Genomic DNA, 24,477 nt, shown 5'->3' with positions numbered 1-24,477 from the left:
AGTTTAATCATTTAAAGCCTCAAAATGAGTGAAGTCAAGAAATTTCTAACACACTTGAAATCAGAGTTGGGCTGAGGTTTAGCTGAGAATCACGTGACTAAACCCCAGCACATCTCTGTGGCAATTTGGGACAGTACATCTTACTGTGTTATCTCACACTGTCATAAATGTATCTCAGTGTATTTATTGCAACCTCATAAGATGATGATGTTTCCCCCTTAGCTCTAGTGTGCCGAAGTGGTATGCTGTATCATCGGTGCTCTTCTTTTTGCGGACACTCCTGTTCTTCCCTTTCTGCCCCGCATGTCTGTAATGACGACTGTGCTGAAGGATGCAATTGCCCTGATGGAAAATACTTTGAAGAATCAATCAACTTTTGTGTGCCAGTGTAAGTCATATTACATTGTTTTGAATATACCGTGTTTGTCGCTTTGCAGCAAGACTTAAAAACAGAACTCTTTCTTGCATCTCATTTTGTGTTCCCCTTTCTCCACCACTATTACTGAACCAGTTATTGGCTGCTGATAGTGTAATTGGTGATGGATGGCCAACAAGACAAGTGATTTACTGGTTCAGTGTCAGAAAATTTAAAGTAATGCACATTGGAGGGAAACATTTAAACTACACGTACACCTTACAAGGTTCTAAATTAACTATATCAGCTCAAGAAAGAGACCTCAGTGTCACTGTATACAGCTCATTGAAGACCTCTGTTCAATGCACAGCAGCAGTCAAAAAAAGCTACAGAATGTTAGAATACATAAGGAAAGAGATAGCAAATAATATAAAACTATCATAATGCCCTTATATAAATCAATGGTGTAGCCTCTCCTGGAATACTGTTTGCAGTACTGGTCACCCAGTTTTAAAAAAAGATTTTGCAGATCTGTAAGTGGTTCAGAGAAGAGCGATGAGAATGTTCAAGGTCATGGAAAAATTCTCATATGAAGAGAGATTGAAAAGATTGGGATTGTTTACAGTAGAAAGGAGACAAATGAGAGGCGATGTGATAGAGGTGTATCAAATAATAGAGAAGGTGGATCTTTAACGTCTGTTCTCCATTACACATAACAGAAGCCCAAGGAGACATTCAATTAAATTAAAAGGTGGGAAGTTCACAATCAATAAAAAGAAGTACCTTCACACACAGAATGTAATTAACTGTGGAACTCATTACCACAGGAAGTCATTGAGGCCAAGAACTTAATAAGATTCCAAAAAAAGGACTGGAAGTTTATATGGTTATCAAGAATATCCAGAGTTGTTACAATTAATGACAATAACAGTTTTGGAAAGGACAGCAAACCTTTTGGTTTTAGCCAATCTCTACCTATTAGAAATCAATGTGGGAAGCTGATTACCCCACAGCTGCTTTCTGAGTGGCTCTTATACTGTCTTCTGAAGTGTCTGGTTCTGGCCACTGTCTGACAGGATACTACACCAGATGAAACTTGAGTCTCTGATTCAGTATGGCAATTCCTATGTTCCTAAGTCAGGCTGCATCCTGCCTTACTCATCCTGTAACCAGGAAGAAAAGCTACTTTCTGTGAGGCTGCAACACACAGAAACAGCAAATAAGTAATTTGAAGATCATTACAGGATATGAGTGAAATCCTGGCCCAATTGAAGTCAATGGCAAAATACCCATTGACTTCAATAGGGCCAATATTTCACCCCTTAATTCTTGCCTTAGGTTAAGCTTGCACTGTAAATATAAATAAGCAGGTCAGTTAGAGAATTAAACTGCGTGTTTATCCAACTTAGTTAGGATCTGAAGAGTAAATATCCTTATATCCTATTTCATATAGTTTTCATACCCATATGCATAAGCTTTGTTTTCACAGATCTAGCTGTCGTTGTTATTACAAAGGCAGAACCTTCCAGCCTGGGGAAATCCTGCCCACGCAGTCAGGCTCCTGGTAGGTTTTGGTATTAAGTGTTTAATCTTTGACTCACTCAGGCCCTGATCCTGCTAGTAGAATTGTATGAACAGACCCCTATGCCTGTGTGGTTCTTAATTCAGAATCAGGGCCTAACTGCTTCAAGATCCGTGTTTATTTCAATGTTGGAAAAGGAAATCTTGAAAGAAACTGGATTTAATATATTCTTAATAAAGAACTCATAAACCCAAAGAAACAATTCATCCCACCACCACTCAATATTCGCCACTCGCCCCAACTTCACCGTGCCCCATTGCCCCCTACTTGCCACAACCCATCTCACCCTGCAGCCCCTCCCAACACTCCTCAGTCACCCCACAGCCAGCCAACAACTCAACCTCACCCATCTCCTCTGGGATTTTCTTAGCCACTCAAAGTTGCCCTTTCTTCCCTGTGTCCCCCCGGCTCAGCCCTCCACTCCCATTCTGAGCTCAGGTGGCTCCTCCTGATCCTGGCTGTCCAGCTCCACTTGCTTCACACTCACTTGGCCCCATTCTGCTCAGGTTTGGTGTGGCTGCCAAACTTCAATAAGTGGTGTTGAGAGACCCAGGGTTTAGGCTGATCAGTTGGGTGTGGCCGCCCCCCTATTATGACAGAGAGGTGGCCACGCCAAACTTCAGTGAATGGGGTGTGACCCAGCGCACTAGGCCGCAATGCTGCTGAGGTTTGGCTCCGTCATGACAGGGGGGTGGCTAGGCCAAATTTAAGCGAGTGGTGTTGCACTGTTGTGCTGATTAGTCCCCCCCACCCCAGTTGTCTCCTGTTATTTCTCAAAAATGGGGGCCTATGCACATGCACAGTAGGCCTGTATCACATTACCAATACCCTGAGACACCCAGTTCCTGAATCAATATAAATAAGTTACACACAGAATTGTGGACAGATTTAGATTCCTAAAGTTTAATGATCATTTCCCTCTTGATTTAGATTGTTTAAATTAGGTAGTGTTTTTGAGTGCTATATAATTGCTAAGTTGTTTTCTCACGTACACAGCAGTTGTGTGATTTATTTTTTCCTGGAATAAAGATGGTTTGTTTTCTTTACACCAGCCAGTGTTTGAATGGAACCATGAAATGCACTGAAACTGCTACAACTGCAGGTGATTTATATTCTTGTCTTATTTTACAGTTTCACAGGAAAAATATTTGCTGTCAAGTATTCATTCATTTGCTTTTTTATATTCATATACATCTCATCAGATGCTAAATATCACCACTATTTATGACAATTATTTTTTCAGTCTAGAGTTACTTATCTTGATCTAACTGACTTTCAATACAACTTGTATTCCTAAGTCACTTAAGCAGAATTTTTAAAGGCACCTCTTGTAAGACATAGGCCACAATTTTCAAACATGGGTGCCTAAAATTAACCCCCCAAATTCCATATTAAAACATCTAAAGGGAAGAAACCTGATTTTCAGAGGTGCAGAGCAGGTGAAATTTCAGTTGGATTTCTGCTGGAATTTGTGAGTGTTCAACACCTCTGAAAATCAAGCTACTTTATTAAGGGCTGATTCAAAGCACACTGAAGTGATTGGTAATTGACTATAATAGGCTGTGGAGCAGGTCCTTGGTGCCTTGCTTTAGATGCCTAACTTTAGGCACTGAAGTTTTCAATTTTGGACCTTAGTTAATAGATATTCTTAATGAAATAATTACATAGAATATAAACAAAAATGCAAATTTTCACTTTAACTGCAGTTGAACACATACAAAACGCATTTAGTTTAAATAGTATATTTTATTAATTACAATATTTTTAAAAATAAATTGTGAACTAAAAAAATTAGAAACTTTCAGTGCAAAGGAGAAGCTGATCTCATTCAATTTGCATTTTACATTTGAAGTTCACACGTGCCCTGAAGGAAAAATATACTATGACTGCAGATATTCAGTGCCTGGCTTACCAGCAGCTGGTGTGAACTGTGAGATCTCCTGTGCAAACCTTGCCATGAACTTCACCTGTGTGCCATCACCTCCATGTGCAAGTGGTTGTATCTGCCCCCCAGGGTAAGTGTAAGTCAGAGTGTTTAGTAGAGCCAGAGGGACAGGAATACTTTTCCTCCACAGGGACCCCCTGCATACTATCTTCTTTTTTTTCTTCAGATAGTTCAATTCGTAAATTGCCTTCTTCTGTTTTGCTTGCAAACATTTGAATCTATCATGCTGTCTTTTTCCTGGGATGTAAAATAGTGATTGTCATGCTTACCTGAATAGCTGTATCACTGACCCTTTCTGTTATCTCTGTGAGTGCACCCCCCCACAGGTGCTAGGCCTCATGCCTTACCTTTTCTTCACAGAATCCTGCTGCTCTCCCAATCTTAGATCAGGTCCCAGGCTACAGGACCCTGTGCATCAGCTGTGTGTACCCTAACTAGTCTGACTGGGAAGCTAATATAATAAATATATTTATTTAGCAATAGGAACAAAGCATAACATAAGAGTAAAGGATTTTAAAACAACAAAAGGTCTCCATTTATTTCTGCCTCCCCTAGAGCCCTAGGCAGGCCAGTCTTACCCTCTGGGGGATCTGTCTGGTGATCTCCGCAAGAGGTTGAGCCAGAGCATCAAAGAAAATGGTTCTTGCGTTGTCTCTCAAGTGTTTGGTGCAAAATGTATATCCAGATCCACTCCTGCCCCCCTTCTTGGATGCATTTCTTGAAAATCATGCTATTGAATTAACTCAACATACGGATGCAATACACATCACAATATGCTGGTCACAATACAGTATTAATTGTACAGGCAGTTCCAAATCTGCCACACTGACATACAGTTGATATATGTGTACTACAGATAGAAAATGATGTGACTCTGTTTACCTGTTTTAACCACCATAATCCATCTCAGATTGTGTTGGATGAAACTGTGATGATAAACATTAAAATCTTGGTTGATTTAGTTAAAGATTAAGCATTCACTTTGTTGCATGGAAAATAAATTCATATTTAGTGCATAATTAGTGGGAAATTATGTTTCTGTATTTCCTTGTACTGTTCAGGCATGCAGGGGTCAATTTGCTTTTCTAGTCCAAAGTCAGATAGAATAGAATAGTGTTATCTCCAAAATATGAGGGTTAGAAATTATTTCTGTTTTTACAGAAAAAAATGTTATTGATATCCAGTTTAGATGGAGTGGGACTTAAAGAAAGTCCTGGGAAGGTAACAGACTTATTATAGATTTGCAATTGTAAGGCACTAGTACTAGCCTCAGTTGATATAGTCAGGTGTTAGGAAGAGATGTTGAGGAACAAGAAATAATAATGAACAGAGGCTAATCTTTACCCCTCCTTCTAATTGTGAACAATTCTGTTTAATTTTTAAAAAGAAAACCCCATTATTAAAGACTTTCTCCCTGCCATTGAGTTAAAGAAAACAATAGACTAGTTTTATATCTTATGTGACTGAAGAACCTCTTAATGTCAACTGGCAAATGGGTACAAGAATATCCTGATTCTGGTATGTATGTTCTGGTCTCAAAGGAAAGCCCATGTCACACTGGTTATTAATATTTTTGTGAAATATAAGTGCAAGTAGTATGAAAGCAGTAATGTGTGTGTGTGTGTGTATACATACATACTGAAAAGTTTTAAAATCTTTTCTAAGGTACTGGTCACCATCAGATGTGCAAAATAGCTTTTCTATCAGATAAGAGATATGTGTCCATCTGTCTGGTTGTTTAAATGTAAATTTAAGTATTGTCTCATTCACAATACCTGTCTGAGCTGAATGCAGAATTTCAGATAGGAACTAACAGGTAGAGGAACATAGCTGGGGAAGAGAACCTTATCTTGAGATGCACTTCAAAGGTTTGCTGGGCTGTATTTGGGGAATAAAGAAGATACTCTGTCATCCTGCTGCTGTTTACATTTAGGAAAATGGGATCTCAGCCAGCTGAAAATGCTGAAAAGGACTTTGGGTGAGATACACTTCTTTAGACAGGAGGTTAACCTATTAATTAAGTTTAGTCTCTTGCAAGTGTGTTATGATTTTGTCTTATATGTACCTGAGGACTGGAAAAGGGAAAATATAGTACCTATCTATAAAAGGGGGAATAAGGACAACACAGGGAACTATAAACCAGTCAGCATAACTTCATTACCAGGAAAGATAATGGAGCAAATAATCAAGCAATCAATTTGCAAACACCTAGAAGAACAAAAGGTGATAAGTAACAGTCAACATGGAATTGTCAAGAACAAATCATGTCAACCAACCTAATATCCTTCTTTGACAGGATAATAAGCCTTGTGGATAGAGGGGAAGCAGTAGATGTGATATATCTCTACTTTAAGGCTTTTGATACTGTCTCACATGACCTTTTCATAAACAAATTAGAGAAATATAGCTTAGATGAACCTTCTGTAAGGCAAGTGCACAACTGGTTGGAAAAACATACTTAGAGAGTACTTATCAATAGTTAACAATCAAGCTGGAAGGGCATATAGAGTGGGGTCCTGTAGGGCTCTGCCCTGGGTCTGGTTCTATTCAATAGCTTCATAAATGATTTTGATAATGGCAAAGAGTACATTTAAAGTTTGTGGACGATACCAAGCTGGGAGGGTTTGCAAGTACTTTGGAGGGTAGGATTAAAATTCAAAATGAGCTGGATAAACTGGAGACATGATCTGAAATAAATAGGATGAAATTCAATAAGGACAAGAGCAAAGTATTACACATAGGAAGGAATAATCAACTGCACAAATACAAAATGGAAATTGCCTAGGAAGGAGTACTGCAGAAAAGGATCTGGAGGTTGTAGTGGATCACACACTAAATATGAGTCAATAATGTAATACTGTTGCCAAGAAAGTGCACATCCTTCTGGGATGTATTAGCAGGAGTGTTGTAAGCAGGATGCAATTCTTCCACTCTACTTGGCATTGATAAGGCCTCAGTTGGAGTATTGTTTCCAGTTCTGGTCATCACACTTTAGGAAAGATGTGGACATCTTGGAGAAAGTCTAGAGGAGAGCAACAAAACTGATTTAAAGTCTAGAAAACATGACCTATAAGGGAAGATTGAGGAAATTGAGTTTGTTTAGTCTGGAGAAGAGAAGGCAGAGTGGGGACTTGATAAGTCTTCAGGTACATAAAAGGTTGTAAAAAAGATGAGGGTGATAAGTTGTTCTCCTTAACCACTGGGCAAGGTCAGGGCAAGAAGTAATGGGCTTAAATTGCAGCAAGTGAGATTTAGTTTAGACAGTAGGAAACACTTCCTAACTGTAAGGGTAGTTATGCACTGGAACAAATTACCAAGGGAGGTTGTGGAATTTCCATCATTGGAGATTTTTAAGAACAAATTAGAAAAACACCTGTCAGGGATGGTCTAGATAATATTTAGTCCTGCCTAAGTGCAGAGCACTGTACTAGATGACCTGCTTAGGTCTCTTCTAGTCTTATATTTCTATGATTCTATGATTTGTTTCCAATATCCTTACTACGATCTGCTTAATCTCTAATCTTTGATGATGATCTTATTCTTGTTTTCACTATAAATATATCTCAGTGCTGTGGTGTTAAGCAAAGGGATGGTTCTGAGCTGAATCTTACAAGCTGTGTGTGTATAATGTTCCCTTAGGCTCAGCAAACCTGATATTTCTGTGAGTAGCCAGGGTCGGGTTGGCTATCGCAGGGGATTGCTTCAAAGGGACTCAGGGACTGGGATGCACCTGTTGTTAACCTGCAAGGCAAAGTAAAGGCTGGCATAGCCCAGAGAAGAATGCTTGAGTGGCTAACAGGCTGCTGGTGTTAGGGAGCTAAGTACAAACAAGACTCCCTCTTCTTGGAAGCAGAGGGTAACAGGGTGACTCATCACATCTTATTAATTCATTTGAAAAAAAAAAACAACCAAACTCATCCTTAATGCTGGTGATAATACTGGGAAAACATTACTGTGAACTTTGTTTAAATTTTTAAGTGAGGGATCCTCAAACTGATTTGTAGTGTGGATGGCATCTATTTTCATTTGCATGAACCACTTCCCCACTCAGCCACAACAGCAGCTACAGCAATTGCTTTCCTAGAGCATAATATCAGGAAAGCATGTAGTATATTTTAGCTGTTCTTTTATGTAGCTGAGCAGCTGGAGGTAAGAAGGCAGCACAATGTGATCAGCCAGCTCTCTGGACCACCAGAAAGTTCTCCAGTGACCGGCAATGTTCTATTGACCAGAGCTGAAAAACTGTGCTTTCGGTGGTTAGTTTAAGCTCACGTACTTGGATTTTCACTTTAAACAATGATTTGTTTTCTATTTTGAAGGATGGCAGAGCATAAAGGGAAATGTTATGTTCCTGATAGTTGTCCATGTACCTGGAAAGATTGGGAGTATCTGTCTGGAGAAGTGATAGCTACACCTTGCTATACCTGGTAAGTGACTATTATGTTTTACATATTTCCAAAATATCATTTCCTGATAATAAAGTGAACTTTATACTTAATACAGAAATTTTGTAACTACATTGAAAAACAAGGTGGTACAGGAAGGGAAATATCAAGAAAGAGAAACTGTGAAGAAGAATACTGGAGAAATGTTGAATCTAAAATCAGGGGTGAGGAAGCTGGTCGTTTGGTAGCTCAGGATACAGTTAGGATGAGCTTATATTGCTATCCTCCAATAAGGCTTGGGGCTATGTGCAGGGCAAGGTACTACATAGTATGAGTGAGGATACCAGAATCTGTCTATTAGTCAAGACCATGAAAGAAAAAAAATGGTTCACAAAATATTAAAGGAAATAGAACAGCTAAACAGCTTTAAAATATTTTTAAAATTGGAAATATAGCACGTGGATTCCTTTCACAGATCTCCCACCTGGCCTGCATTGGCACACACATAACTTTGTATGCCCTAACTCACATGTGGAAAAAAATATAACTGAGGAACACAACCTGTTTGCACTTGCTTTGTAGTCAGCTTGCATACACATAGGATGTCAGGGTTGGAAGGGACCTCAGGAGGTCTTCTAGTCCAACCCCCTGCTCAAAGCAGGACCAATCCCCAACTAAACCATCCCAGCCAGGGCTTTGTCAAGCCTGACCTTAAAAACTTCTAAGGAAGGAGATTCCACCACCTCCCTAGGTAACGCATTCCAGTGTTTCACCACCCTCCTAGTGAAAAAGTTTTTCCTAATATCCAACCTAAACCTCCCGCATTGCAACTTGAGACCATTACTCCCCGTTCTGTCATCTGCTACCACTGAGAACAGTCTAGATCCATCCTCTTTGGAACCCCCTTTCAGGTAGTTGAAAGCAGCTATCAAATCCCCCCTCATTTTTCTCTTCCACAGACTAAACAATCCCAGTTCCCTCAGCCTCTCCTCATAAGTCATGTGTTCCAGTCCCATCAAAAATTAGTGACTGTGTGAAAATATTACTAGCAAATTGTATGAGCGCAGAAAATTAATTACACATGCAGAAGCAGAGGCTCTGGATTTTTTTGCTGTCATTTACAACTTCATGTAACTGACAGCAAAATTTGGCCCTCCAAATGTGAGCAACTTTGGGGCTCGTTTGACACAAGGAAATCCATTGATAGTAATAGGAGAGTTCCGTGTATTGAACAAATGTAGATCCTGTCTCAAAAATGTATCAAAATGAATCATGAACAGAAAGTCCTTAGTGTTCTAAGGACCTGGCTTAGGCATTGTAGAGTGGTATCACGGTGCTGGAGTTATCCATGCTGCCGGTGCACCCTGAGGAGGAGGTAGGAATGCTCTTACATGCCATGGAATCGGTAGGGTGTTCATGTTCATTTTCTGCACATCTTTATCAAATATGTGGGTTTAAGGCCACCCTTTTGCCACTTCTGCAACACTGGCAAGCCTACAGTTCTGGGGCAGCATGCAGCACAACTCTGGGCTAACATGGCCATGCAAGTTTCCCCCTTCCTTGTTTTTTTTCAAAGTCAAAATAAGGAGACTAAGAAAACTTCTTTGAAAAATAAGGGTTTGAAAGGAAAATAGCCTTTCTGTGAGACATTATGGACTATATTATCTTTTCCTCATAGTGTTTGTCGACGAGGGATATTCACATGCACCAGTTATCCTTGTCCTGCTGTGTGTACGGTTTACGGGGATCGACATTATTATACTTTTGATGGGTTGGAATATGATTACGTCAGTGACTGCCAAGCTTATTTAGTGAAGGTAGGAGAATTTGTTCACACATTGTTTTTATATTCCATATATTCCACTGTGTTTTTTAAAAAAAAAAGAATAAAAAATAGAGAACTGGACTTGCAAAGGGAGCCTCTACATTTTTTCAATACCAATAGTTGTTATTTAGAAAGAGCCTTTAATAAATAGCATGCAACAGAGATGTAAGGGAACTTTGGGGGGAAATCTATAAAGAACTATCCTATAAATGGCTTTTTGTGCTAACATTATTTTGAATATGATGATGGTGATTTTTTTTTATATAGTGGCCAAAGTGTACATAGGTGCTCTAAGGACAAATAAAAGACAGGACCTGTCTCTGCCCTTCCATGATAAGGGAAAACAAATCAAGGAGATGTGTAGACTCCACCCTCATCAAGCCATCCCCACAACTGGAGTTCCCATTGTGCTCCTCCATCTATATCTTTCAGATTTAAGCTCTTTGTAGCAAAGGTGGTCTTTATTTTCTGTACTCAACCTTGCTGAGTAAGTTGTCAGCCTTAAAACAAATAGCAGGGCATAGGAACAGGTTAAGATTGGCTAACCATTATTTGCATCCAGCTAGAACTGCATCTAGCTAGCTTGTTCTAAACCAGTGGTTCTCAACCTATTTATCATTGTGGGCTGCAGGTTGAGAACCACAGCACCCCCATAAAAGCGCCCCACAGTCCCCTATGCCCAGCGCCCCCCGCTCAGAGACCCCTCCACAGAGTGGGGCCAGGAGCGGAGCCCTGGGCACAGGGCCGGGCAGCCGGACGCCACACCCTCACAGCGTGGGTCTGGGCAGCCAGACCCCATACTTCACTGTGTGGGACCTGTCAGCCTAAAACCTGGGGGTGTTGTAGTACCCCCACAAACCTCCAGTTCCCAGTGCCCCATCCCCCCTCACTACCCAGAGTACTCTCTCTCCCCACACACCTGCCCAGAGACCCCACTCTCCCGCACCCTGCCCCTCTGCAGCACTCACCAGCTTCCCTGCTGGCAGGAACACTCCAGCAGGCTGCAAGACACTGTCTTCCCCTTAGCCAGCCCTGCCCCCTTTCAGATCAGAGTGGCAAATTTTGAATTTTTTTTAGCACACAGCTGGGCCCCGGATTGAGAGAACCACTGTTCTAAACTAACTATATAGGTAATTGCTTTGCACTATATCCTCTGTGACTCAGAAAACAATAAAAAGTGACAATGTAATTTCAAAATGACAGCTGTATTGCTCTCCCAGGGTATGTCTGCATTGCAATTAGACACCTGCAGCTGGCCCATGCTAGCTGACTCGGGCTTGGGCTGAAGGGCTGTTTCATTGTGGTGTAGATGTTCAGGTTTGGGGTGGACCCCTGGCTTTAGGACCCTGGGAGATGGGAGAGTCCCAGAGCGTGGGCTGCAGCCTGAGCTTGAATGTCTACTCTGCAGCCTCTTAGCCTGAGCTCCCAGAGCCCAAGCCTGAGTCAGCTGGCACGGGCTAGCCATGGGTGTCTAATTGCAGTGTAATCATACCCAGAGACTGTTTTCTTGTTAGAGCAGCTAGCATGGAAACTACTGTGCAGCTAGATACAGCTTTTGCATTTGTTTGTTTGTTTTATTTGTTTTATATCACATGTTCATTTCATAAAATACACTTGGTTGGCATAGTTTCTAGGGGCCTGATCCACAATGCCCAAATCAGTTGAAGTCTTTCCATTGACTCCAATAGGATCTGGATTAGACCCTGAATGCATGTGTCTAATTAAACTCAAGTGTGCTGATTTAACAAAAACACCACAAATTCCTTTATTATGATTGGCTGGCAACTATATACTAATGTTCCTAATAGCAAATATTTATGTTACTTGCCTATTTTGTGTAAAAATACCATTACTGACATTTCTAAATGTATCCTCCTGTTATTAAAAAACCACTAATTATTTCTTCTTCTTGGTTGGTGCTGATGGTGGTGGTTAGAAGTGAGAATCTGTTTTTGGAATTCCAGTAATGTCCTATAAAAGAATATTCTTACTATGCCAGTATGTGACCTAGTTCTTCTAACTCTCTGATAAAAAGCCCAGCTTCTCAGTCATTATTATTCAAAATAACATTTCATAGAAACTTTACAAAATTGCCATAACTGTGTGAAATAAAACAAAATTATCAAAGTAAGAACAATGTGAACTTACATTTTGGGGATCTATGGCCTGAAGTTTTTATGTCTGTTTGCAACGTACGATTCAAAATAATGATTTACAATCCTCTTTTCCCAAAAGTCAAAACAAAATCACTCTCAGCTAAACTCCTGATATGCATCAGGGCATCTTCTAACTAGAAATAGTAGTTAACTTATTTGTAATACCATCTTGGCATGCGTGAGTTGGAAAACTAATAGCCATCTCTTAATCTGTAAATCATCCAGCCAGATAGGTGTATAGCCTAATCTTTACTAGCCTCTTTACCTTCAGGGGGCTGTGACTATCTTGCTGATCCCTCACATTGTCCAGTCCAGTTTCACCTGCCATTCTTCTTCATATTAAATATATATAAAATTTGGAAATGAACCACTGGGAGCATATGGAGTTCTAAAGTTCAAGAATGAAGTTGGCAGTCACATAATCAAGGCATATGGCACATTGCCTGCAGTCCTTTCATCCAGTGAACAAGATGACACAAGTGATGAAAATGCTGCCTATGTAGATTTGTGATATCAGTACTATCCTTGTTGTGTTGGAGACAGGTGCAATGGTAGGCCTACCTAGAAGCCTTTCAAACTCTGTTTTTTTAAAAAATTAAGATATGCCTGGTTCACAATAGCTAATTTGTTCATGGTCCTTGGGTTGCACTGAAGTGCTGAAGGATTTCACCACCCCTGCAGAAGGATTGTTTACTACAAGCCAGGCGCTATATGATGATTGCTAGAATCAATAACATTGCTATTTGTTCAATTCTGTCTATAAAATATTTAGAGGCAGTGAAGAACTGATTTGTTCCATAATTATGATGATGATGGTGATTTATCAGATAGTTTCCGTGTGTCTCCTACTGAAAGGATGGGTGGTTTCTGCTTTAAATATGTGTCCTGGGGATTAGGTTAAACTGTTTTATTTCCTATTCATTAAATCCAGTTGATTTAGCTGGAACTCTGAAGTATATGTGCTATAGATACTCCAACTGAATATTAAAGTATATACTTTGTCTATCATATTTAATAAACATCGCTTGTAATGTATATCGGTGTGGTTGGCATATTACCTGTGGGAGCATGAACATGTGGTCCACATGCTTATCCAGCCAGGACCCAGTCTCCTCCCTCTCAGTTCCCAGACACAGTTCGCCAGAAAATAACAGTCCAGAGTCCAGTCTGCAGGCAATTCAATGGGTATATTGGGGCGAAACAAGCAAGCATATTCCAAAGCCCTTGATACCCATTTGGCTATCTCTATACGCTGATAAAGTTTTCCACTTCCCCTCCCCCAACTATATTTCTATATGCCAATAGAACCGTCTTCTTCTCCTAACCCCTAGCTCTGCACGCCTATGGAGCTCCCTCTTCTTTTTTCCCTCTTCTAGGCAAACTTAATTATACTTGTAGTGTCCCTCCCCTGGTACCACCCCTTCCAATATGTGGTCATGTTCCGTTCTGGGGAGTCTTAAGTCTGGGATCTAGAAGACCACCTCTTTTGTACCTGATGGAAGGGCTAAAAAGCAGTGTTACTTTTGGCCATGGTTCCTCTTTTGCAGACTTTGTCTCCTCCTTACACCCTCCTCTCCCCTCCCCGCCAGCTGCTTGGTTACCATAGCAACCCCTTGTTCTATTAGCCACTTATCTTCAAGGCTACCGGCTTGGGGGTGGGGGGGAAGAAGAGAGGGTGCAGCCTTGTGCTTTCACGTACATACTCTTACTTGCTTATTTAGCCTATTTAAACTAAAAGCAAGGCCAGAAGCAAAATTATTATTATTTAATCTTTACCCTATTTACTTCACATTCTCCTAATACCCAGCCTCTAATTCTGCACGTTCATTCATTTGCACACATATAATTGCCATATTACAGACTGGTAGGTCTGTGCTTTGTCCACTTGTCCACACTACCTCCACTACAGAGTAGTTCCCTAAAAAGTAACATTATGCTTATTCAGCAGCATATTTGATATAATAATTTCAAATGATAATTCTAACTTGTTGCTCTTGGGGAAGAAGTGAATGGAAACTATTTACAGTAGAACCTCAGAGTTATGAACACCTTGGGAATGGAGATTGTTTGTAACTCAGAAATGTTTGTAACACTTAACGAAACAGTATGGTTGTTCTTTCAAAAGTTTGCAACTGAACATTGACTTAATACAACTTTGAAACTTTATTATGCTAAAGAAAAATGTTGCTTTAACCGTTTGAATTTAAATAAAAAAAGCACAGGGTTTCCTTACCTTGTCAAATCTTTTTTTTTTAAACTTTCTCTTTATTTTTTTTTTAGTAGTTTACGTTTAACCATACTGTACTGCATTTTGTTTTATTCTCTCTGCTGCTACCTGATTGAGTACTTCTGGTCAGTTCATAACTCTGGTGTTCATAACTTTGAGGTTATACTGTACTTTTTTATTGTATTACGGTAGGCTTCCAAAATATCATTTCCCATTTTCTGCAAGGAAAAAAAAATCACCACTTTAAAATGTACACATTAATTTGACTGGTTAAACAGCCTATTCTGAACCAGAATTTCAAATAGGTTAGCTGTACACTTGCACAGCTGATCTGCACATGCATTTAACATGAGTACACATTATGGGCAACCAATGGCAAGACTGACTTATTAGAAAATCTGGCGCTGTGTTTGTCATTCCAAGAGCAACATGTGCTCTGTAAAAGGGAAAGAAGGATAGTCTGATATTTAAAAACTATGTAATCATTTTGTCCCTTCTCTTAATACAACTCTTTTTTTTTTCTGCTGAGAAATAGGTCACTTTGCTCCTGCTAGTTTATAAACTGGCATTAGAATACAATACTGGGAACTGTTGCTATCAAATACTTATTGCTGTGTTCTTTACTGACACAAGGCTGAGTTCTTGAGTTTTATCCTGAATCTACTGTAGCTGTTTTCTCAGTTGATAGGAGAGTGAGTTGTGCCAGTCCACTTAAATGGCTGATGCTGTTTGACTTGGCATTTAGCCTTTCTGAATCTGATGCACTGTGTTTAAACTATACACATTATCAATATATCCTGCTGTTAAAGTTTAATAAGATGCACCTGCTTGTGTTGTGAGGGGGGAAAAGGAAACACATGTAATCTTTCAGCAACTTATGACATTTTAAACCACAGACTCAGTGTAATTATTATCAGCACTTTTTGTTTAAGATGACACCAGGCAAATGAAAAGGCTTTCTATAAAAGTTTCAAAAACATATTCTCTGTTGGGTAAGAAAAACATGTGAAAGAATTGAATGGAGCAATTTTTTATTTTAAAATCAAGGAGGTCATTATTTCTCATTAATTAGTAACATCTTTCAAGACATTTTGTTTCATGTAGTATATAACATTATGAATTTAGTGCACGTAAAGGTTACTGCACTTGTGTATGACTTCTTAAAGAACGTGTCTATTTTAAGCCCTAACAATTTAAAATCTTCCTTAATTAACAAATCCTTTCAAAGCAGAAAATCTCTAGTCTGTGCAGATCGACTAATCTTTTTCACTTCATCGTAAATCAAGTAAATTGCTCATTTTTTTGCAGATCTGAATCTTGATGAATTCATGCCAGCCGAGTGTTATAGCGAAATAGAAGATCTTTCCCTAAAAGCATAGGAAAGTAAACCCAGTGCTATTTTTCTACTGTAAAATAACTGAGGTTGTCTAGACTATGTGTTCCTCAGTTGTTTCATTCCTGGTTGTTTCCTGGTACTTTTGTATTTATGTTAAAATGGCCACTTGTGTGGTATATATGTAGGGCCTAATCTAATTAGTGCATAACTGCCTCTATAGCTGCTTTCACTCCTGAAATTCAATCTCATCTTCAATAGTGGTTGCACAATGCCAGTGTGTTGGCATTTTGCAGCCCTTCAAGGCTGTCCTCTTTGGAGAAACAGAGTTCCACATTCAGTGATGTAGGAGAGGTCATGTGCCCCGCTGATGAATATCAGCCAAGGAAGAATTTTGAAGGGTCTGTGTAGCCTGAAGATCAGCCTGTCCTTGAATGAAAGCTCTGTGTTAATACTCAGAGCCTGCTTCAAAGCCCAATAAAGTCAGTGGGAGTCAAGCTCCTCTTTTATATCAATTTTTGGAAGTCCTGCAAGGTTCTTATTAACCAAGCCTATAGAGATGTCCCTCTCTTTTTTAGTCTTCACTTGGGAAGCTCAATACCCAGATAACTTTGGCTTGTACCTGTTTTTCCACTTGTTCCATCCTCTTGGTGAGCAGAAGATTCAATTACAGCTGGCAATAGGTTTATGCTCTTGTTCCATTTTCTCCAGATCAATGATTTCAGACTCAATTACCTCTACGTGCCTTTCTGTCTCCACCATCTGGCTTTCCAGACTATTACATTATGCTGTGAATGAATCACTTTTGTTCTCCAACAAAGGAAGGATTGCTTTCAATTTGTGCAGATTAGCATGGAGGGTTTCCAGCAATGGCTGGAGCAACATTTCTTGCCATGAGACTGGAGTTATTGAGGAGGTGTGGTGTGATCGACAGGTTGGGACCAAATGATGGGTCCTTGCTATTCAGCAGTGACCACACAGCTTGAAGAAAGTTAACTTTTTCACCATTGGTTTTTGCTTTTGGTGTTATAATTGGGCATGCAGGTGTACTTTGGCAATCCTTAATCTACATGTTAATTTGTTCCCTGTCTGAAGAGCAAGACCACCATAAAAATGGCTAGTTGGAGTTCTGATAATACTGCTCGCTTCTGGTGTGTCAGGTTCCATAGACCATTAATATAGCACTCCCAGCCATAAATAAAAATAACCTTGTACACATCTGTCTTAGAGTGATCACTGTGTGTGTTGTCATTTCACTGCTGAGAGCCCTTTACCATATGTGAACTCAAAGCATGTGAGTCAGGTTAATGATGTTAGTGTGGGCCACATTTTATGGGCCACCTGGAGATGCTGCTTTAGGGTTGACCGTGTGGGTGAGACTCTAAGAATGAGTAATGTAGGAGCAATATAGGAAAATGTTTAATTCTGAATTAAATTTGTTATGGGCTGAGTCAGAAAAACTCCTCAGATCCTACCTTTCTGAATCCATAGAAACTAGACGTTACAGTATAGCAGTCTGAATGATCCAATTTTAACTTTTTTTGTTATAAAAGTTGTAATGAAGTCTAGGACTTGTAGTCATTGACAATGTTTTGTGGTACTTAGAAATACCTTATATGTTACTTCAGAAAAGTAACTTGCTGTCATAATTTCATTTCTACATTTTTACCTTACATTTTGCTTTACTAAGGAACAAAGCAAAATCTTCACAGTGGCAAGAAAATTAGCTACCTCTAAAAAGTAGCTGTTAATACTAAAACCACATTTATGGTCCATTAACAAAAATAATATATCACATACACTTTATAATACTGCATGCTTCCATATAAATGAAAATTTAAATATTTAAACATGCAATAAATCAGTACATCTGTAACTGTGCTGTTTAAATACCTTCTGTATCTCAAAATAATTTATACTGCTGGGGATCGTATCACTTGGTAACAGATACCCACACATTCCCAAAACCTTAATCTAGGGAATATCACATTTTTAATTAGAAAAGGATTGTTGTAATGTAACCTAAGCAAATGCCAAATCTGATACACAAGCAGGGCAAAATTAAATAACGAAACAAAGGAGAATCTGTTTAAATGATTTTATGCATACTTTTTCTTAAAATATGAAAAAAAGAAGAAAAAAAATCCCTGCTATATTTCTTTTAACCTGATTGCATCATTTTGGTTTTGAATTTTTGATTTAATTAAAATAGAGCATTCTTTTAGAAATAAACTTTGGAACGTATTAACTGGAAAGATTCCCTTGTCATAGTACCACTCTGAACTGTCAATAGAGTCAGATTCGCTAACCAGTTGTTAGACTTTACACATACTTATGCTAAAATAAAAACCCTGCACTACAAGAAAAAGCTCCCAGAATAGGAAATCAGATGAAGGTCGTAAAATGGTATATTTTGGAAGTCACTTCTGGGGAGGGTATCCTGAGTGCATTATCAGACATCTGAAAATGGTCAGAGGGTGAGTTAGAAACTGCAATAATAATCCTCTCCATATAGTATTGCCACAGCCTTCCCACCCACCGCAGTTGCTCCCTGCTCCTGCCCTTCTACTCAATAATGTTATCATTCATTATTCTGCCAGTGCCAAAGAGATTTATCAGATAAACTCCAGAAAGCACTGATTTAACAAACAAAATTAGACTTAATATAGACATAGAAAATGGCGAGGAAAAGGCATGTGTGGGAAGCGAGAAATGTAACAAAAGTGTCATATTGTTTGGTTGATATTTAGCTTGCATGTTAGTAGTTCCAAATGTTATTTATTTTTAAAATGTTTTTTTATTGAAGTGAGTTAATTTTTGTAGAAATGTGAGCAATATCACTGCTCTGTTCTCCATTTTCCTTTTCTGGTGCTCTCCTCCATGATGAGAACCCCCTTTTCTTCCCTATATGCATCCCATCTCCAGTTCTGAGCTCTTCTTAACCATTTCTCAGAACTTGTGAGGCTGTGTATATCAGTGCCATCTGGTGACTCCCAATAACAACGCACACAACTCCTGCAAAGCCTTTTGGGGGCCATTAGCATTGTGCTTCAGGTAGGCAAGAAGTTAAAATTAAACAACAGTAAACAATGTGTGTGTGTATTTATAGAAAACACAAAGGTATATAGGCCTTAATGCTTAAGTGCTTTGCTGGACTGGGGACAGAATGCTCTGCATCTTGCAGGATTGAGGTCTTTCCGAATAATAGATTAGCAACAGTGCTTCAGGAGTTAAACATTAGGTGCCTTGCAGAGGGGTTTTAGAGCACCGCATCACAATAAATAACAAATAGTAAGCCTGGGCTTTCATGAAGTATAAAAAGGGGAAACGGCTAAGTTTGTCCATACTATGCTTGTGGCATCCCCCTGGAGATAGCTGATAAGAGTAAAACAAGTTCTACTTTTTTGCAGAAAAGTGCAGTTTTCAACATTTTCAAATCTCCATATTTTGTCTTTCAAGTATCATTATTAAAAAAGTAGTAAACTCAGACAAAAATAAGTAAAATGGGACTTGATTTACTATGTGCCATCTCCAGTCTGTCCCCAGATTCTGTAGGGAGTCCAGTGCTACTACCAGAGGGCATGCTGGTGCATCATACAGAGTGTAAGCCTAGATATTAGGACCTGGAAAAGATGGAGAGACGGTATGCCTTTAAATCAGTTAATTACTGAGTGTCCCACTAATCCTGGTTATCTGAGCATGTAGCTCTAAAGCAGATGGATTTCAATGATTTCCTCACCCCCCCCCCCCCAAAAAAAAAAAAAAAAAAGACAAACCAAACCAAAACAAAACCAACCTTCACTTCAAGTCATCATTTATTGGGCTGGATTTTCTGAGATGAGCGTCGTGTTCTCGTTAGCTGGCACTGATAGCAGCTGAAGATTTGTGACAGAAATAATATGTAACATTCCCAAGCATTATTACAAATTTGGGAAGTGGTAGCAGTTTATTTTTCTTATCTCAAAGGCATGGAATACAGTACAGTTGAGAAGTCTAGCAAAAGAACATTCTGAGAAGTTAGGACTGACAATGAGTTTTTGACTGAGTGCCCAGGTCCGTGACACTCTGCCTTCCATGTTGCTTAGCAACTCCATGTTATCACAAAGAAACTGATATTAAGTTGGAACAGGCTGGATATGGTAGTTTACGTGGGAAGATCCTAGTTTCTCTTGAAGTGGGAAAAGCATTTTATTTCTAGTTTCTATCTATCTGGTTTCATATGACAGATTGTAGCACATCCCTCTTTGTGGACATTTTACCTAATAAGGTAAAGAGTAGCTGTGCTTTGGAAAGTGACTATGTAAAAATGACACCTTGTTATTCACTAGATCTGCTCTCTGTGTATACTCAGACGTATCGACCAACATCAGTGACAAAAGTAGTTTTTTATAGCAGGTTACTGAGAGTGAGTCTGATTATTAATAATTGTTGATTATTTGTATTACCGTAGCACCTAAGAGCCCCAGTCATAGACTAGGACCCCATTGTGCTAAACACTAAACAAAAAGACGGTTCGTGTGCTGAAGAGGTTATCGTCTAAGTTGGACCCCTTTCTTTTTTTTGCACCATCCATGGAATTATTTACTAAATTGCAGTTGCGCCTGGGCTTTACCCCCTGAAAGTAATAGGGTGGCACATGAGCCACTGGTTGCTGACTTTGCAGATCATGGGACTACACAGGTGTAACTCAAGGTGCTGTGTGAGAAGGAAAGAACCCAGCTACTTTCAGATCTGTGGAGGAGTGGCAGGGCTGGCAATTAGAGGAAAAAAGTCTTTATTTGTTAACTGAGCAAATCTGATACTGAAAGTTTTGTGACACAGTAAACATGGAGCCCCACAAGGGGCATTTTTATAGTGGGGGCCAGGGTCAGTGTTTGAGTGGCTGGAGAGGTGCATAAAAGGCTTAGGTTTAAACACAGAATGTTCTTTCTGAGGTTTCTGGTTTATTTCAGTTTGTTTTAACCGAAACAATACAAACTGGCCACTTCTGGCTGCATTTCTGCCATGCAGCTTTCCATAAATGATCTCTAATATATAAACCAGCAAACAGGAAAGTACTTATGAGTCCTTAAGGCTCCCTGTCCTGGCTTTTGGTCAGCAAATTTGCTGTCTCTTTCATGGGAGTAATCCAGTTCCTCACTGGGCTTGTTGTCATTACAGGGTTAACTTGTTTTATAACTTGTGTCCCTCCTAACTCAAGTCCTGTTCATATGCAAAAACCCTTTAGAGTGGTGGTGCCTTTGACTCGAGGTGGCTGGCCTCTCAGGGTATGTCTACACTGAACACTGCAGCAAGGAACGTACCTCCTAGCCCAGATAGACTGGTGCTAGCTGGGCTTGAGCTAGCATGCTAAAAATAACAGGGTGGATATTGCAGCTCGGGTGGCAGCCTGACCCTCTGGGTCTGAGCTCTGGTAGCTAGCTTGTCTCCACCAAAGCCACAACACCCACACAGCTATTTTTAGTGCACTAGTGGGAATCCAGCTAGCACAGATTTGTCTACCCATACTGGGAAGTTTGTGCACCTGCCTCCTCGCGCGCGTGTGTACACACACACACACACACACACACACACACACACACATGCTGTTTTCAGTGAAAACATCACCTGAGTGTTAACTTGCAGTGTGGTTCCTCTCACTCAAGCCAGGTTAACATGAGAGGGGTTACCTCGAGTTTTGATAATTTGAGTTAATTCTGTATTGATGATAAAGCCTTTAAGATCCCGAACCTAATTAGAGCCCATTGCCCCTAGGTACCAATAAGCTAGCAGTGCTTCCCTGAGCAGACTCTTGCTAGAAGTTAACCCCAAAACCACACAAGCTGTGAGCTGGCTCAGTGGAGTCTCTTCTTAAGGGCACCACGGGACTGGGTGTTATGTGGGGCTGTGAAGTGTCTTCCAGTGAGCAGCAAAAACCTGTATCCCCCCACCACACAGTCACTTTTCAGATCAGAATGATACTTTGAGTTGTGCCACTTGTTATTTTTATTGATTACAAGACTGCTTCCCATAGCTGCCAAGTTCTCTGCAGTCCTGCAGGCAACATTTCTCGCTGGTGAGAAAAAGCAACTACTGATTCACCCTTAAGATTTCCTGAGCAGGGTGAGCAAGCGTGTGTGGGGAAAACAGAATCTATCCCCTGCACGTCTCAGAAACCAGAGGGACCTGGGGGGAGCTAGAGGACACCAGGGTATTAGAGGGAGTTGGGTTGTTGGGACAGCTTGCTGTGAAAGAGTGTGTGGAAGGGGGACGGTGTGCATGGCTGTTGGGAGGAGAGAGCCTGGAGAATTATTGGGCTGAGAAAAACCAGAGCAGCCTGAGGAGGTGGTTGTCAGTGGATGAGATGGAAAGAGAAGCTTGGGGAGGGAGTTGTTGGGGCCAGTGGTAGGGACTGGAGGATTGTTAGGGGTATGGGGGCCCTGGGTCAGTTACCCTCACTCTGCCCTAGACTCTCCCCATTAGCCTCCTCAGTTCTGTCCCCTTCCTGTTCCTGGCCCCAACTGTCCCATCAGCCCCCTATTCTGTCCCATTTCCCTCCCTTTCAGATGCTGTCTCTGCTTCCCAAGGGCTCCATGCTGGCACACCAGCAAGGGGGATCAAAAACAAAGCAGAGGCAGAAAGGCTACCTGAAAAAAGCACCAGAATCCCCTCTCCCACCTCCCCCAGTGCCTGGGAGGAGGAATTGTAGGTGTTTATGTGACAGATCTGAATGTGTGAGATCTCAGCAGGGATGTGGGTTTGTGGGATAGGGCTTTCAGATGCAAAACTCCTTAATGTCTTGAAAGGGTAAAGAATCCATACTTTGTTTGCTTACTTACTAATTTACATAATTCAGTAATTTCCCCATCCTTAGTACACATTAGTAATGTTTTACTTGAGTCCCATGTCTTTTATCTAGTCTGAACTCAAGTAGCTAACGCAGTAAAATACGTCAATGAAAGCAGATGAGTTTTCTGAGATTTTGCTGCATCACAACATATTAAGTTAGTCATATTTTCTGAGAATGTTCAAGGGAGCAAAAATTAGCGTAGTTGTATGTACAAAAGAGGCCTCAAGAAGTTGTAATAGACAGTGTCCAAATGGAGGATGTATGACTGGGTGACTCAGTCAGGGGTGGGATATAGAGCTTGTCATCTCCAGGTTACTGTTTCATATCTAACACGGGCTTGTAATGAGCATATGCCTAGAAGTGATCTCACACCAGTTTGACTTTACAGGAGTTTCTCCTGAATTACACTGATGTAAGCAAGATCAGAATCAGGTGTCTCAAGCCTTCACTGTTTGAAGGCTGTTTGGTGGCCTCTACATAACTTATGGATAAGGCTCAGTTTATGTCATGGAGGTCATGAAAGTTACGGAATTTGTGACTTCCAGAGACCTCCATGACACTTTCTGCTTCAGCCCCTGGGTCCATGGGACTGGAGCAGGCAGCCAGCGGGCCCTGCAGGGTTCAAGCCATGGGCAACAGCCTCCTCAGGGTTTCCCTGCAGGGTTCCAGCGACAGGCGACAGCATCCTCAGGGTTCCAGCAACGGGCGACAGCCTCGTGTGTGTGTGGGGGGACCCCCGCAGCTCCCAGCCACCACGGTGGCAGGAGAAACCGTGGAGTTGCAGCAGCAAAAGTCACAGGTCATGGCTTTCGTGAATTTTTGTTTATTGCCCATGACCTGTCTGTGACTTTTACTAAAAATAACCATGAGAAAATCTGAGCCTTACTTATGGGCCTCAAGTCATATGGACAACAGACAAACAAAAACAGTGGCTCTTATCAGCACACTTGTTAGCAGTTTCAGTAGTGGGGGATTGAATCACCATGGAGGCTGAATAACCCTCTCTCATCACCTCTAGACCTAGTTTCTTTACTGCCACATACCCTGGGTGTGGGCAAAGGGAGTTCTAAAATCAAAAGATGGACAAAAACACATACGATAATTTAAAAAACTTACGATTTTTCAGCTAGTCTCATGATTTTTTGGGATGTGAGTCATAATTTTGAACGTTTGTGGTGGGCAATAATGAGATTATCTACCAATCCGTGACAAATGGTTGGTAGACTTCTTGTTTTTGAAAATGCAATAGCAACACGTTCTCAGACTGCATACTTTTAAAAAATTCGTTTTCATTGCTGTTTATAACATAGCTAGACTTTGATTACCATATTGTGCTAAAATACATTTTTTTCTGTGTACAATCAATTTTTAAAATATAAACCAAACTCTTATTTAATTAAAAATCTAATTTTAGGCTAGGCTAATCCTCAAATTGTGAATAAAATCCTCAATAATATAAAATGACTGGAAGATGCATTTAATAGTTCTTTGTGTTTAACTCTAAGCTAATCAAAAGAAGGTACGGTACTGGATTTAAAATCCCTTTCTTTGATTGATACCTCTTTACATGGCTTTTCAGTTTAAGATGTTTAAGCTTGAATTTATCTGCTGAAGTGAAATGTAATTGTATTTGTAAATAAAATGATTTTTTCTTCATGTTGCAGAGTACAGACAACTCAAATGTATCTGTAATCGCCCAAAACAAGAAGTGCTTTGACAATGACATTGTTTGCTCAAAGAGCGTTTTGATCTCTGTTGGAGACACTGAGATTTATTTTAGTGAACCTTCCGACAAACAGGTTAGTTATTCTCTGTCCTTGTTTGGATGACCCTTTCACGT

The 24,477-nt window shown here is 40.2% G+C and overlaps 1 protein-coding gene across 1 annotated transcript in view; it reads left to right on the top strand.

Annotated features, from left to right (window-relative positions):
* Positions 1 to 24,477, top strand: part of OTOGL (otogelin like) — a 129,184-nt gene that overhangs the window by 35,266 nt on the left and 69,441 nt on the right. Inside the window, exons 20-26 of the mRNA XM_073338544.1 lie at positions 223 to 388; positions 1,845 to 1,919; positions 2,990 to 3,039; positions 3,790 to 3,952; positions 8,202 to 8,309; positions 9,946 to 10,084; positions 24,302 to 24,450. Of these exons, the coding sequence (XP_073194645.1) occupies positions 223 to 388; positions 1,845 to 1,919; positions 2,990 to 3,039; positions 3,790 to 3,952; positions 8,202 to 8,309; positions 9,946 to 10,084; positions 24,302 to 24,450 (850 nt within the window). The remainder of the gene's footprint in view (positions 1 to 222; positions 389 to 1,844; positions 1,920 to 2,989; positions 3,040 to 3,789; positions 3,953 to 8,201; positions 8,310 to 9,945; positions 10,085 to 24,301; positions 24,451 to 24,477) is intronic.

This window comes from Lepidochelys kempii, chromosome 1 (genome assembly GCF_965140265.1).
Source record: "Lepidochelys kempii isolate rLepKem1 chromosome 1, rLepKem1.hap2, whole genome shotgun sequence".
Taxonomy (NCBI): Eukaryota; Metazoa; Chordata; order Testudines; family Cheloniidae; genus Lepidochelys; species Lepidochelys kempii.
Note: the sequence above shows the minus strand (reverse complement) of the source record. Positions and strands in the feature narration are given on the sequence as shown.